The sequence below is a fragment of the Otolemur garnettii genome, unplaced genomic scaffold (assembly GCF_000181295.1).
Source record: "Otolemur garnettii isolate 467f Iridium unplaced genomic scaffold, OtoGar3 scaffold00025, whole genome shotgun sequence".
NCBI lineage: Eukaryota > Metazoa > Chordata > Mammalia > Primates > Galagidae > Otolemur > Otolemur garnettii.
The window spans coordinates 8,004,841-8,019,736 of NW_003852420.1; the positions used below are offsets into that span (position 1 = coordinate 8,004,841).

Genomic DNA, 14,896 nt, shown 5'->3' on the forward strand with positions numbered 1-14,896 from the left:
TCCTCTGCTTTTTAAATATCACAGGTGCCTAACTCCCATCTCCTGTCTCCCCAAGCCCAACTTCTTATGACTTAAGGGCCATTTGTAGACAGCCTGCAAATGAAACGTAAAAATCCAAGCATCTCATGGTTGCTCAGTTGATATAAGCAACAGAGAACAAAATCTGAACTTTGGCAAAAGTCTATTAATAATTGACAAATAACGGAATGGTCAGGGCATAGAAGGCAATACACGAAGAAAAGTAGCCCAAAGGACATCTGGGCTTGCCATAAACCGTGGCAATGTTCCCCCGGCTACTATGCATCAATGATTATGAACAGTATGCTAAGTCCACACTTCAAAAATCTATATACGACTACTATAGGTCTGGGGCAAATGACCAGGAAACTCTGGCTGATAATATTGCGGCATTTTCCAGGTAAGAAAATCGATTTTTAAATTATGTTTCAAAATTACACAAAGATATTGTACCAAAATAAGATTTAGTTTTGCACTGATGATGACTTGGAATGATCTATCTTTGTGCTTGTGGGAGAGGGGGAACATTCCTTGGACTGTGAGAAATCTTGGATTTTTAAGTTATTTAAAAATATTCCAACCTGGGAATCTTAACCAAGTGATTGTAAAATTCAACCTTATGGTACCTGACTTAGAGGTGTGATGGATGATAATTAATTCAACTCCATATAGAAAAAAAGCGATAAATGCCAATGACTCCATTTCCTTTTTCTCTGAGTCTGACAGTGGTGCTTACGCTCATGGTGTTGGAATGGCATTAAATGCAAGATAACCATCTTATCTGGTTGAACCAGATTGGACTGTTGCTTCCATGTTCCCGATCCTGCTGGTTTTCTGTGTTATCATTCATTTTGATTACTGTTGTCTAAGCTTTCACGTTAGATTTCAATTTCTCTCTGCAGCATTAATCTTTCAACCTTGCTGTTTCCTCTCTCCTCCAAAGGGCTTCATTTCTCTTCCTAAATTACTTTTCCCTTGACTTTCATACTTCAAAGCACAAGATGGTGGGTGTCGTGGTTTATGTTTTCTGTTTGCAATAAAAACAAGAAATAAAATAACTTTAAAGGGATGTTTTTCTTTCAGCAGTTACACAAATGGTTTATTTTCCGGAGTAGGAGAGAAGCGTCTTCACTGCCCTGGCCTCTCTCAGTATCATCCATCTAACATTGTCGCCTTGAGCAGAGGCCGTGGATAGCGTGGGTATTCATTGATGGTGATCAATTTTAGAAAGGCAGAGGCTATCCAGGGGGATAGAATTGGCTTTCCTTCCTGATTTCTTCTTTACAAGAAAATTACTCACAAATCATTTTTCTATATGTAAATTCGGAATGAAATCAATTGCTCTGACTAAGGTAGGCCTTCGTAGCCAGGGCCGACTCACCCACAGCGTGGAGGAGAGGCCTACCAGTGACAGGGTGAAGGGCAGGGGCTCTCCCTGCCCCTTCAAGACCTGACTTTGTCTGAGGTTTTGCCTGGAACTCAAAGGAGCTCAAGACATGCTGGGGAAATCCTGGGAAGAGACAGCTGGCTGGGAGGCGCGGGGCGGAAGGTGCTGCATGATCTTTTCCAATCATTGTGACATTTTGGGCTCATTTAAGTTTCTGCTCTTGGGAGATGCCCGTTCTTGGTCAATTTTAGTTCTATCACCTCGTAAGGAGGTTTGCCTAGGACTGGTTTCCTGAGAACAGAACCTTAACCTCGATAGATCATTTTAACCAAAGACTCTTGATAGATTTCTGGGGCTGGTGTCCTGGCATTGCCCAGGTCACAGTGCTCAGGTGACTGCCTGTTTCATTTATATGCAGCCTTTCTCAACCCTATGAGAGTTCACTAACTCAGGCAGATTGGGAGTCTCATGGGCTAGACTCTGTACTCCACGCTGAGGACATAGGAGGGGGCCAGACAGAGTTCTCGTGCCCAGGAGCTTCCGTTCCACTGAGTGCACACCGCCCTCCATAATGGTCCTGAACTGACCTAAGGCAAACATTACCCAAAACACTTGACCCAGTGGGGGTCTTAGAGAGGGAGGGAGCAATGAGGTGTAACAAAGCAGGTGGACCACCCTTGTGCCCTAGAAATTCTACACGCTTGTGAGCTATAGAGGGCTTGATGGCCTCCAGGCTGTGAACTGGCAAAGTGCCTCCTGCCTACGTGAACAGTAAGGCACCAGGGTGAAGATTCCCACCCTGTGTGTGTCCTGGGCAACTCAGGGACAGGACAGAGATAACAAGTCTGCAATACCACCTTTTCCACAAACTTTGATCCTTCTCATTTGTTTGGCTTTTAAAAAAAGAAGGCTATCAATCTACTTTCTTTGGAAGACAGCTGATACTTTTAAAAATTATCAGCTACCTAAGTTTTATCGCAACAAAATGTGAGGAGCTCTTACCTAACATCTCAGCTCCTCTTCTGATGTGTAACTTGCTATTTGACCCTTGGTCCTCACCCCATGTCATCTAGCTGGTCACATGCAACTAAGAAGAGACTTTCTGCCAGGGTGGTGTTGGCTTTGGGCTGCTGGCGTGAAGGAAATCAACCTAAAATTTCTCATTCTGATCCAAATGAAAAATACAGGACAACCAAACCTCGGCTGACCAATTGTGGCACAAGTCAGGGTATTTCAAAGACGTTTGTGAAATTTATACACCTCTCCTTCCCACAAGTGCAGCAAAAGGTCATTCACAGTGACAACTTTTCTCTCTCTGTACTCAGATCTCACAACCACATTTTAATGTTCTGGGGATATGCACCACTCACGTGAACCAGCAATTTCTTGGAAACTTTTTTGGGTAAGACTAAAGGCTTTAATATTGTTGTGGCAAAAGGAAAAAAATTACAAAAAGACAAATAAATGGAACCATCTGGAAGAACAAAATTTCTTTCTGTAAATAGGGAAAAACAGGGCAAATGTCAGCTTACTACATTTTGCAAGGCCTGACCTGAGTGAGGCTAATTTTACAAAGGAACAAAATTTTGTTTCTCTTACACATTAACTCTGCTTTCTCAATTGGGTCTAAATATGTTTTGTGGCCTTTTTTCCCCTGAAATTATTGCTGAAACATAACTCTATAATTTAGGTATTTAGACTCCACTCTGATTTCAGAAAAGGAAGCTTTTCTCTTCTCTGCCACATCACCCATCAACACAAAAAATCATGTCATTTTCTTTTAAATAACCAATGGGCAAAAGCAATAGCATTCTCTCACTTTAATATTTGAGAAGCAATACAAATTAGAGATGTTCTCAGTATTCTCTTCACACGCATAAATGTCACAAAATCATCCAGCTAGTACCCACGACAGGGGAACAGGTGTGTTTTACACCTTATTTTTTAAATATTTAGAGTAAAAAATTAATGTAGAGACATTGGAATGCAATTTGGAGCAGATTGGAGCAAAGGGGTGCAACGAAGAAGACTGGCTGCCTGCCCTAGAAATTCTAGAAACTTTGCGAGATATAGAAGGCTTGGTGGCTTCTAAGTTATGAACTGGCAAAGTGTCTTCTGTGAATAATATGGTACTTGAGTATCATCATCCTACCTGTGTTCTGGTAACTTCAGGACAGGATACAAACTTGCAAAGCTTTAATTCACTATGTCCAGTTGGCAAATCAAAAACAGCACAGACTTTTGAAGTTGAGTGATAGGAGATTGTCTTCCTTCCACAGAGCACCCACCTGGGAGGGTGTATGCCTACCACCTGGGTTTTTGTAAGATACTTTTGAGTTTTGTTATTCAATTGGTTTAACTGTTTACCAATCTTCATACACCTTTTCCAAAGTGAAGCCCCCTGCCCCCCGTAGAGCACAGTCCAAAGTTACAGTGAGGTATTATTTTAGGTACGATTTTGAGAATGTTTCTTAAATTTGGACTGGGAAGCTGCTATTGAACTATCCGATAAAGTTATTGTATTTGAAAAATATCAAAATATGGAGGACTCTTTAGAGAACATGTTTTCCAATACCAATAATTTTTATCTAATTTTGCTCAGGAGTTGAATTGTGTGCATTAATTGACAAGTATCTATAATATTCTCAGAACAGAAAATGGTATTTATGGGAAAGCAAGAACTCACAGTTATTAACGTGACTGCGCCACCACGTGGACAAACGTGAAATTACTGTCTGGAGATAACAGTCTTGCCTTGTATATGGGAGTGTGACATTTAAAAATGTCTCGTTCCCTGCGTGTATACACACACACACACACACACACACACACACAGACACACATGCAGAGCTGGGGCCTCTGTAGCTTTGTGTGCTCTCTTCATAAAAGCTTTCATTGTTTCTCCAGCTCTAAGTAAATATTAATGCCTTGCAAGCCTGGCGTGCCGATGGCTGCTATTAAAATTGTTTTCTCTCATTCTAATAACACACTTAGAGATGATTGGTAATAAAAACTCTCTTGAAGGCTTCTGCTTCTCTCCTTTCGAAATGGAGATCAAAGAATCATGCTGTGAGGGTCAGTGGAGAAGAAAAGACCTCCAGCAACAGAGCATGTGTGTGTGACATAAAATAATGACAATTATGATGTTCAAAGGAATAGCATAGAAATCACACAGTAAAACTTCTTTATTATGCTTTCCAGGGACTGGATGTTTTTACTTTATTATGTGAGGAAGGGTTAGATTACAGACCCCGAGCTGCTCCACGGAGCAACATTAAGGCAGAATTTCTTCTGCTGCTGCTACAGGAAGTGTGCTTCAATTAAGGACATTTGGGGGGTTATTCCATCACTAAATCATACTTCACTATATTTACAAAAAAATCTTGATCTCTCTGGAAGCAGAGTGAAGTCTAGGCAGTGAAAGGTGAGTGCTGGTTAGGTCTGTTATATGAGTCTGTACAGCACGTTTGCTACACAAATGCACGTCAGGGGTGTCTTTTATTCCGTTTTCATCAGGACTAATGAGGAAAATAAGAAACCCCAAGAAATAGGAGATATAAATTTTGCTGGGAGGAAAGGGAATTAGTTCTCCTGTAAATTTTACTAGTGCATTTTTGGTTGCTGTTTTATTGGTAATTTTCATTCCAGCACAAAGGAGTCACAGAAAAAAAGTCATTTAAAATAACTTTTGGGAGTCACAAGCTCTTTAAGCTAATAATTTCAGTTTTTGTCAAATAACCGTTTTGGAGGCAAACATTCAATTAAACTACAACTACAAAAACTTTAATGGATACAACAAACAGTGCAAGTATTTTGAAGAAAACAAATTATGATTTTGAAAGTAATTGCCTGAAGCTACTGCCCGTTCTACATGGATACTGTCTTCAAAGTGGCTTTCGGGAAGTGAAGTGGAAACTTTGCTCACCCTAACACCTGCACGGGAATGTTTGGAGTAGCTTTATTTATAATCATTCCAAACTGGGAATATTCCAGACGAACTTTAGCCTGGGAATGGATAAACAAAAGACAGAATACCATCCATCACCCCAAAGAAACAAACGCCTGACATATGCAACAACATGGGAGAGTCTCGAGTTAATTATGTGAAATGACAGAAGCCAGACTCGGAAGGCTGTGTGCTGCACTGTTCTTTTTTTTTTTTTAGACAGAGTCTTACTTTGTCACCCTTGGTAGAGTGCTGTGGTGTGGCGTCATAGCTCACAGCAACCTCAAACTCTTGGACTCAAGTGATTCCTGTCTCAGCCTCCTTGAATATCTGGGACTACAGATGCCTGCCACAACACTGGGCTATCTTTAGAGACAAGGGTCTTGCTCTTGTTCAGGCTGGTCTTGAACTCCTGAACTGAAGCAATCTGCCCGCCTTGGCCTCCCAGGGTGCTGGAATTACAGGCATGATGGAACCTTTTTAGATCTTTACTTGGCAGTTATACCATCATACACGTTGGTCAAAATTTACAAGCCTGTATGCTCATATAGGCGAATTCTACTGTGTTAATTATACTTTAACAAGATCAATGGCTTGGGAAGTTGGTTGCCATCTTATTGTTAACTTTCTATCTAAACAAACGTTAAAATTGCCTCTCTTCCTTTAGCTTCATGAAATAATTTGCTTAATGGGAAATAAAAGCCCAATTTTTTATATATATATATATATATATATATTTCCTTTTAACTAAAACGTAATGTCAATGCTTTAATGATGTTTTTGAAATTCTAAAGCTTTTTTTTTTTTAATTTCTAGATGGAAGCTGTATCCACGGATGCTCCGGAATGTTGCTGAAATAGACCTGTCGACTTCTGTTCTAGGACAGAGGGTCAGCATGCCCATTTGTGCCGGGGCCACTGCCATGCAGCGCATGGCTCACGAGGACGGGGAGCTTGCCACCGTGCGAGGTAGGGAGAAGGTGCTCACCGTCGCGACAGGAGGAGGCTGGCTGACGGTCAGGGACTTGCTTCTCTGTCCCCACCCGGGAGATGCTCCTCTGGGTGTTTTTACACTCAGAAATGTTAAGCTCATTGACTCTGCTGTTGAAATGGTATCTTGTTCCTCTATTTCTACCTATGTTCCTCTGTGCCTTGGTTTCCTCAGCTGTACAATGGGGATTAAAAATAGTGCTTCCTTCATGGGTTACTGTGAAGACAGAGCGTGTTCATATATGCCAAGTGCCTGGCCCAGAGCAGTGGTTCAGGAGCTATTCCATAACAGGTGTTAATATTGGCATCTCAGGAAATGGAGCCTGAGAAATGGACTCACTCAAGGTCACCGCTAGGTGGTCACAGAGATGGGACCTTATCTCAAAGACCTCCTGCTTCTGCTAAGCCAAAGTCTTCTCCGCTGTGAAAGAGCAAATGCGGCCACCTGCTTGGCTGTTTTCTTCCGTGGTTTTGAATCATGACTCTTCTCTTGGATGAGTTATATTCCCAATAGAGCATTTCCAGCTGCCTTAGAATAAAATCGGATATGATGGAAAGAAATCTCTTATTAGGGCTAATTAATTAACGTTCCAGTTCCTTAGCAACTGTGAGCATTGGAAAGGCCATGCACAGTCCTGTTGCTCCCCAAGCTCTGCCTCGGAAATGCATTTGAAAGTGAATAATGAATTCTTCTGATGCTAAGGGCAGGGAATGCAGGCCAAAAGGACATGGACTAAGTACGATTTTAGAGCATTTTGGATTTAGGAATTAAGGAGCTTGTGAATTCACCTACTTTCTTGAAATGTCAGACACAAAATTTGCCCGGTCCATCAGAACGGTACAAAGAGGTTTTGCTGGACAGACTAGGGTCAGAGGTGGCAGCTTCTGTAATTCCAGGGCCATATCCAGATATGTTGTTTGGGGTCTCCAGCCATCTGTCCATGGTAATCCTGAAACAGGTCGGGAGGAGAAAAGGAAAAAAGGAAAATATTAAATGAGTCTGTATCTATTTAAAATCAGGATAAGAAAGGCCCCTGTTGGCATGATGCTATGGTGCAACAATCGTTAAAATACAAGCAAACAAATGGAAAAACTTATGGGCCTACAAAAGGTTAACGTCCTTTGTAGGTAAAAAGCCTTTGTATTCGAATAAGAAAATAATGTATGACCCAAAACGGGCAAAAAGCGAGCAAAATAGGTAAATAGGAAATTCACACATGAAGACATCAAAATATCCAATGAATATAAGAAAAACATTCAATTTCATTAATACGCTAATAAATATAAATTATATCCATACATTTTATTTTATGGCTAGGAAACTGTTATTTGAAAATGATTGTTAAGATGGGAGGGAAATATGCATTTTCAAACACTGACAGGAAAACTGTGAAACGAAACAATATTTCTAAGAAGTAATTTGGCATTCTACATCAACACTGTAAAACTATAGATTTCATGTGATCTTATAAAATCTCTTCTAAATTTCCAACCAAGTAATTATTATTTTTGATGAAAGACATTTATGCAAGGATTTTTCATGCCTTTTTTCTTTTCTTTCTTTTTTTGTTGCCCTTGGTAGTAGAGAGCTATGACATCATAGCTCACAGCAACCTTCACCTCTTGGGCTTAGGCGATTCTCCTGCCTCAGCCTCCCAAGTAGCTGGGACTACAGGTGCCCGCCACAATGCCCGGCTATTTTTTGGTTGCAGTTGACATTGTTGTTTAGCAGGCCCAGGCTGGGCTCAAACCTGCCACCCTCTGTGTTTGTGGCTGCTGCCCTTCCCACTGAGCTACAGGTACTGCTTATGCCTTTGTTACTTTTAACCAGAGAAACATAAGGAAAAAACAAACAAACAAACAAAAACAAATGTCCCATTATTAGAGACAGGTTGTAAAAGCTGGGTACATTAAACATGGCATACTATTTTAAAAACCACATCATAGAAAGAATGTATTAACATAGAAGGATTTTACAATAATGTTTTTAAAAAGCAGCTACAAGCAATATTTATGTCATGAAAAGATACTTACTTTTAAAGACCAAGATACTGACCATGGTTTACAAATGTTTATTTACTCCTGGCTTTACATTTTTTCTGATTTTTGGTACATACTTATAAACTATTCTTTGAATAGTAAGAAGAAAACAATAATAATTAGATTTAGTGAAAGAGATAAAACGGAGGAGGGGCCAGGCCTTGAATGGAAATGAGGGAAGGCCACCAGCAGAGCTCACCTGGTCAGACACCAGAAAGGAAGCAGATTATTTCTGTAGGTATTAGTTTATTTTATGGTTTGCAGGTTCTTATGAGGTAGGCTAGAGTTCCAGAGAAAGTAGGTTTTCTTAGCTGGTCAATGGCAGGGTTTACTCCCCAACTTACTTCTGATGGTTCCAAGACCACTGCTTATTCTTGATGGTGTTGGGCTGGGCAGAAAGAGGACAGGCCAGCTTGCTAGGAGATGTGATGTCAGAGGCCAGGCAGGACGCCAAGCGTGCAGTGTTTCCCCCAGCACTAACCATGAGGGGATATTAAATGCCTGTCACAGTCTCGTCCCTTGAGGCTTATTTAACAAACGCGTATAAAGCAATGACTGGGCTTGGGAACTATTCTAAGTGCATTATAAGCATTAAAGCATTGAGTCCTCAGAGCAGCCAAAAGAAACAGGCCTTATTATTAAGCCTGTTTTATACATGAAACGCTGAGGCACAACCAGATGGGTGACTTGCCCGGGGTTACACAACTCGTAAATGACAGAGACGGGATTCTGATGTGGGCATCCTGCCGACCGAGTCTGGGCTCCCCAGTCCCCACTGCTCACTTTAATTCCCAGAAAGTCCTGGAAAGCACTGTGAGAGAAGGCCGCTGCATATCCCTAGAAGTAAGTAATTTATCATGTGAGGTCCAGGCACAGCAGGCCCCCTGCAGAGTCAAGGCCACCATGGACATTCAGATAAGGTGGAATGGGAAGTTCAAGGAGGGTGGAGTGACACTGAGGTCACAGCGGAACTGGAGGTGGCAAGGAGAGTTTACACACGCTGCCCCCAAGCTTCGAAGCTCCTTGGTCCCTTTCCTGTCTGGGCAGTAACATCAGTTTCTATTCTGTAACCTCAAGGATTTCAACAGTCTTAAGGTCTTTGTCTATGTCCCAATGACCGTCCATGGGTTGTTGTCTATTTATTAGTTAGATCTATTCTGAAAGCCACTGGTTACTGCTTAGTAATAAATGGCACTCCTTGGTTGGTGGTATTGGGATGTGGGTTAGTGGGTAATGCAGAAGTAAAGAAAGAATGTGGGGAACAGAAGCTGGTGGTGCCCAGGACGGATTTCCTTGCTACTTGTCTTTCTGGCAGAACCTACCTGACAGATCTCTGGTGACGGGAGCCCGAAGACAGGTGACTTGGGAGTGGGTTAGTGGGCGGTTCTTCAGCCAATGACGTGCAGCCGCTGGTAGGTACGTGTAGGACCCCAGCTCTCTTTGATCAGGGTAACTGAAGCCTTTTCAGGAGTGTCAGCCGGTGTTTTGTAGAAGGGTTGGGCCCCAGTTGCCCATAGAAGTTAGCGACCCCATGGCACGCCCTCCTTTACTGGCTACCTGCTCATGCCTCTTCCCTCCCCACTCATCTTGAGATCATTTCCAAATAAAATGACTTCCCTTCAGATCTTCGTGTCATCACTGGCTTCTGGGGGTGTCCAAAGCTGGATGAAAGCTAACTGCAGGCTACCGGCAGCCACAGGCAGATTACAGCAAGAGCCTGACAGTGTGGGTTTTCTTTCTGAAAACTCAGAGAATCAGTGTGGAATTATGAAGATATTATTTGATTTATTTCATCATTCCCAGAAAGAATATGGAAACTCTCTCAAGCAAGCCTGATCCCTGGGGTGCTGGGATGTCTAGGGAAGTTGTTCTGGAGGATTTCTTTCACCACCCTCCTAATCATTCGGCACCTGTTTTCCCGTTTCTAGGGAACTACCCGCTAGATAGAAAGAGAAGTTGGGCGCAAGTTCAGAAGACATAGGTTGGTTAGAAATCTCTCTGGATACTGTGATTTGGTCATTCGTACCCTCACATTAACCTGAAATTAAAAAAAATTTTAAAAAATGAATAAAAAGTTAAAGAAAAAAGAAGTTTGTCTGACGAAGTGTCCCCATCAGCGTGGTCAGTGAGAGTCACAGCCGGTGGTCCGGGCTGAGCAATTAGAGTGGCCTCCAGAAAGCTCGGAGAGTGGCCTCCAGAAAGCTCGGAGAGTGGCCTCCAGAAAGCTCGGAGAGTTGCTGGCGTCATAGTCCTGCCCTCCCAGGTGACTCCGCAGACCTGGTCACCGAGCAGCACCGACACCCCCTGCCCTCCCTCTCAGCACGGTGGGCGCGTGCCCTGTACAGACTGGGCCCACGACAGGACTCGGCTCTTTTACGCTGCACCTTAGCTTCTGCTGACACGAGGGAGTGAGGATGTGGGGTTTCTAAAACTTTAAAAATTTTAAGGGAAGTTAGAAATCTTGACTTTTATGTATAATCTCCTGGTTTTTACATGTTGGCAAATAAATCAAAATTCCCTCAAGCACTGTTTGTGGCAACAACATGTGGGCCAAAACAAATACCGTGGTGGGTTCCAAGTGTCCCCTGGGCTGTCCGGCTGAGACGTCTGATTTATGAGGAAATTCACCAGCCTCACTCCGCAGGGCAGGTCATTTTCACTCTCCAGGATGGTGTTTCCTCAGGGTAAAGAGAGCTGCACAAGCGAGAACACTACTTTGTCTGCTGGGACCCAAGGGGGCGGGTTGTTTCCAGGGACATTTGGGGAACTTAGGTGTGACATGTACATGTAGCTGCTTGTGTTGCCTGTTGGAATTCAAAGGAAGAGTCTTTAAAAAGACTTCTTCTGATAAGTCTAAAATAAAAAAAAAAAAACACAAATCTCCACCATGAGAAAACAATTCCACAAACAAACCCAGAAAATTCCCAACAGGAGTGGATGACCTTTACAATGTTCTTAGCATATAAAATAAATGATTTTGCTCCCATTTAATATTTTGTCAACTTCAAAGAGAGAGACAATCCTAAGTACAGAGTTGTCCTTTTTTATAGTTCTGAAATCCCATTTCTTTCCACTGCACTTTAGGAAGTGCTCGATTGTGGAAATCAACTCTTGTGTTCAAGTGATTTCCACTCCTACCATAAGCGTGGGTGGGATAGAGGAGAGCAAGGAGACTGGTCATTATCCCTGGCTGTCCCTTAAAAAACAAATGTCTTTAATAAATGCTACATAAATTTAGAACGTGGGCCAGGTATGATGGCTCATGCCTGTAATCCCAGCACTCTGGGAGGCTGAGGCGGGTGGATTGCTTGAGCTCAGGTGTTCAAGACCAGCCTGAGCAAGAGCGAGATCCCACCTCTACTAAACATAGAAAAAACCAACCAGGTGTTGCTTGCAGGGGCCTGTTGTCCCAGCTACTTGGGAGGCTGAGGCAAAAGGATTGATCCCTTGAGCCCAAGAGTCTGAGGTTCCTGTGAGCTATGATGATGCCCTGGCACAGAGTAAGACTCTATCTCAAAGAAAGAAAAAATTAGAAAGTGACATTTCACAAAGAAGTCGTGTGGAAAAGAACAATGACCAGCATTGTTTATTGAGCAGTGGACGGGCGTCGGGCAATTTGACTTTATTATCTCAGCTTTTATCACCAACTGAAAATAAGCCCAAAGCACTGAGGTTCTTTCTCTAACCTCTGTGGGTGTGGAGACTGAGGCTTGGAGAGGTTAAATACCTTGCTCAGATTATTCATCATTTAGGCAATACTGTCTGAAATATAAAAGTTACATATTCCCAAATGTCACTAACTGAGAAAGAACCCCAACGTACGCCCTGTGCTAGCTATAGTCTTAGAATATTAATCACAAACGTCTTATGTTTTAATAGTTTTATCCTTTTAACTTTGAGGAGATGAAATACATCACAGAAAATGAAATTATTAAGAAATATGAGCTGTTTACAAAATTTGGGAGCATTAAAAAATCAAAAATTATAAACCAACAGGAATTAAAATTCCTAAAATTCTTTTAAAGTGGAAGGAAATACCTGGGAAACAGGAAACAGGGAATGGGGGGTCGTTAGTCATACACTATGTTATGCATAAAAGGCTTGTGGCTGTAGATTATTTAATCAACATTTCAATATTTGCCAACTGTGATGTCAACAATATTTGAGTGGTCTGATAAATGCCTCTACTTATAATGGCACATCCACTTGAAACTAATTATTATGTTACTTTGTTATTTTTTTGGTTTTTCTTTTATACTCTTGAGGGGGAGACTACAGAATCTTTTCCACAACTATGTAACATATTGAAGAAAATGGCAATGATAAACATAAATGCCATATAAAGTACGGGGCACCAATATGTTAAATTTCATTCTCCAAAGACCAATGTAACATCTCTGACTTCTCAAAGAACCAGTTCATAAAATGCGTCCAGGCCACTTGATGCTTTAAGAACTTTATCATCTTTTATGTTTTATGCACAGTGTCTATAATAAAATTTCATTTCGTCTTCCATGGATCTACATGACCTTTTCTCCCTCCTCCTTCTAAACAGGAGAAATCAAAACTAAAGAGAAGGAGCGATTAAGTGTCCATTTAGCCTCTGGCTTCTGACTTGTTATGCAGAAACGTGCCACATGAGGGAGCCCTGGGACCTCATATAGAGAAAAATTAAAACCTATCTAATGCGTTCCAGGAATGCTCAGCATATTAGAAAATTCTTATTAAACTGTCAAGAAAAAAAAAAAAGTTTAAAAGAAATTCCAGCCCCTGGATGCAATTAGAGGCTACCACACAGGATTTGATGGGCCATAAAACCATTAAACCTAAACACTTTCTTTTTGAGTCTGAAAGGGCAGAACATTCCAAAGTGAAGTTTTGGGACTCGGCGATGCCTTGGCCACCTATCAAGGCGCAGGTGGAACAGATTGCCGAGGAGTACAAAGAGCCACACAGACCCCAAAGAACTGAACTAGGGTGCAGGTGAGATCTTTAGCTGTTGAATTTTCTGGATTTTCTGAGATTAAGTGATCAACCTTAACACTGACTGAAAGACCATTCAAGAGGAAAAATTGTCATTTCCTTTGCTCCAAACCCAAACGGGGTACTTCTGAGAGCTTTAATGATTTATATTCATGTGTTGTATGAGGTAACCCTGTAGATATGCATTTCAGCATACCTTCTAGGAAAATATCCCCATTATTCTCAATTTTGCCTAATCCAGGCAAAACACTAGGCTTGCTTTAAAAAAAGAAACTTGTACTCTTTCTAAAGTGGTGCGCCTTTGATGTACCAGGTGTAAGACTTCGGCGCTACTTCCCTGTGATTAATCCTTTCAACAGAACTGTGGGGTAGTTCTCCTTCTGTCAGACAGTGGAGGAGAAGGAAGCCCTCGACCAGGCCTCATGCGGTCAGTGGTGTAGATGAGGTTGGAACCTAGGTCTGTTTTCATACTAACGTGTGGCCAAGTTATTTGCCTCTGTTTTTTTTTTTTTTTTGGCCATTTTTGCTAAGAAGAAACAAAAATCAGAAGGAATAAAGGAGAAAGGATTCGATTGTAATTTTGGACATTCATATGGCAACGTTAATTGGGTCATTAACAAACCTGTGTGCGGGTAGAAGGTCTGACACACCCAACCGTGCCCAGTTGTGCAAACACCTCCGGACGTCAGATCCTCAGGTTAGAACCACACACTGCTCACTGCATACTTTCCCCATCAAGTAATGACTTCTTGTGCAGAGGACAAAATGAGTTTTCTCAACAAAAATATTTTCAAAGATTTCATTCCGATGCAAAGTAACATGTAGTCCATTGCTGGGCTCCAATCAGAGTATGTGATTCGTTCCCCCTGAATTAAGATTCCAAGTAATGGACATTTGCTCTCTAATATTTTATATTTTTCTATGTTGTTGTCTGGTGGGATGGTAGTGGAAATAGATAAATATCATTCTCAAATGTGCTGTCATTCCCGTCCTTCTCAAGCCTGGCTTGATGGGATTTAGTTCTCGGTGGTGGTTCAGCATCTTATTTCTACATCTAAGATGGTTGGACCTCGTTTGGCACACTGAGTGCGGGAATCAGAGAGGGCTCTACCTAAAAAATGCAAATATTTTGACTTGGTTTTTTTGTAATCTCACATTAACCTGAAAAAAGAAAAAAAAAAGATTGCTGGACTTTACATTAAACATCGGAAGTTATTTTATAATTGGTAAATTGTGCCTTCTCAGCTTTGAGTAACCTGTCTCTTTCCACCATCTGCCATTTTATTTTCATATTTTCATTTCTTTTCCTTTCCTCCTCGTCTCCTCTCCTCTCCTCTCCTGTCCTCCCCTGTCCTCTCCTCTCCTCTCCTCTCCTCTCTTCTCTTCTCTCTTTGAGACAGTCTCACTATGTCGCCCTCAGTAGAGTGCTGTGGAGTCACAGTTCACAGCAACCTCCGGCTCCTGGGCTTAAGTGATTCTCTTGCCTCAGGCTCCCAAGTAGCTGGGCCCATAGGTGCCCACCACAACACCTGG

The 14,896-nt window shown here is 41.8% G+C and overlaps 1 protein-coding gene across 1 annotated transcript in view; it reads left to right on the forward strand.

The window, feature by feature from the left end:
* Positions 1 to 218: 218 nt before the first annotated feature.
* Positions 219 to 14,896, forward strand: part of HAO1 (hydroxyacid oxidase 1) — a 56,039-nt gene continuing 41,361 nt past the window's right edge. Inside the window, exons 1-2 of the mRNA XM_003788018.3 lie at positions 219 to 418; positions 6,168 to 6,319. Coding sequence (XP_003788066.1) covers positions 282 to 418; positions 6,168 to 6,319 — 289 coding nt within the window. The 5' untranslated portion in view covers positions 219 to 281. The remainder of the gene's footprint in view (positions 419 to 6,167; positions 6,320 to 14,896) is intronic.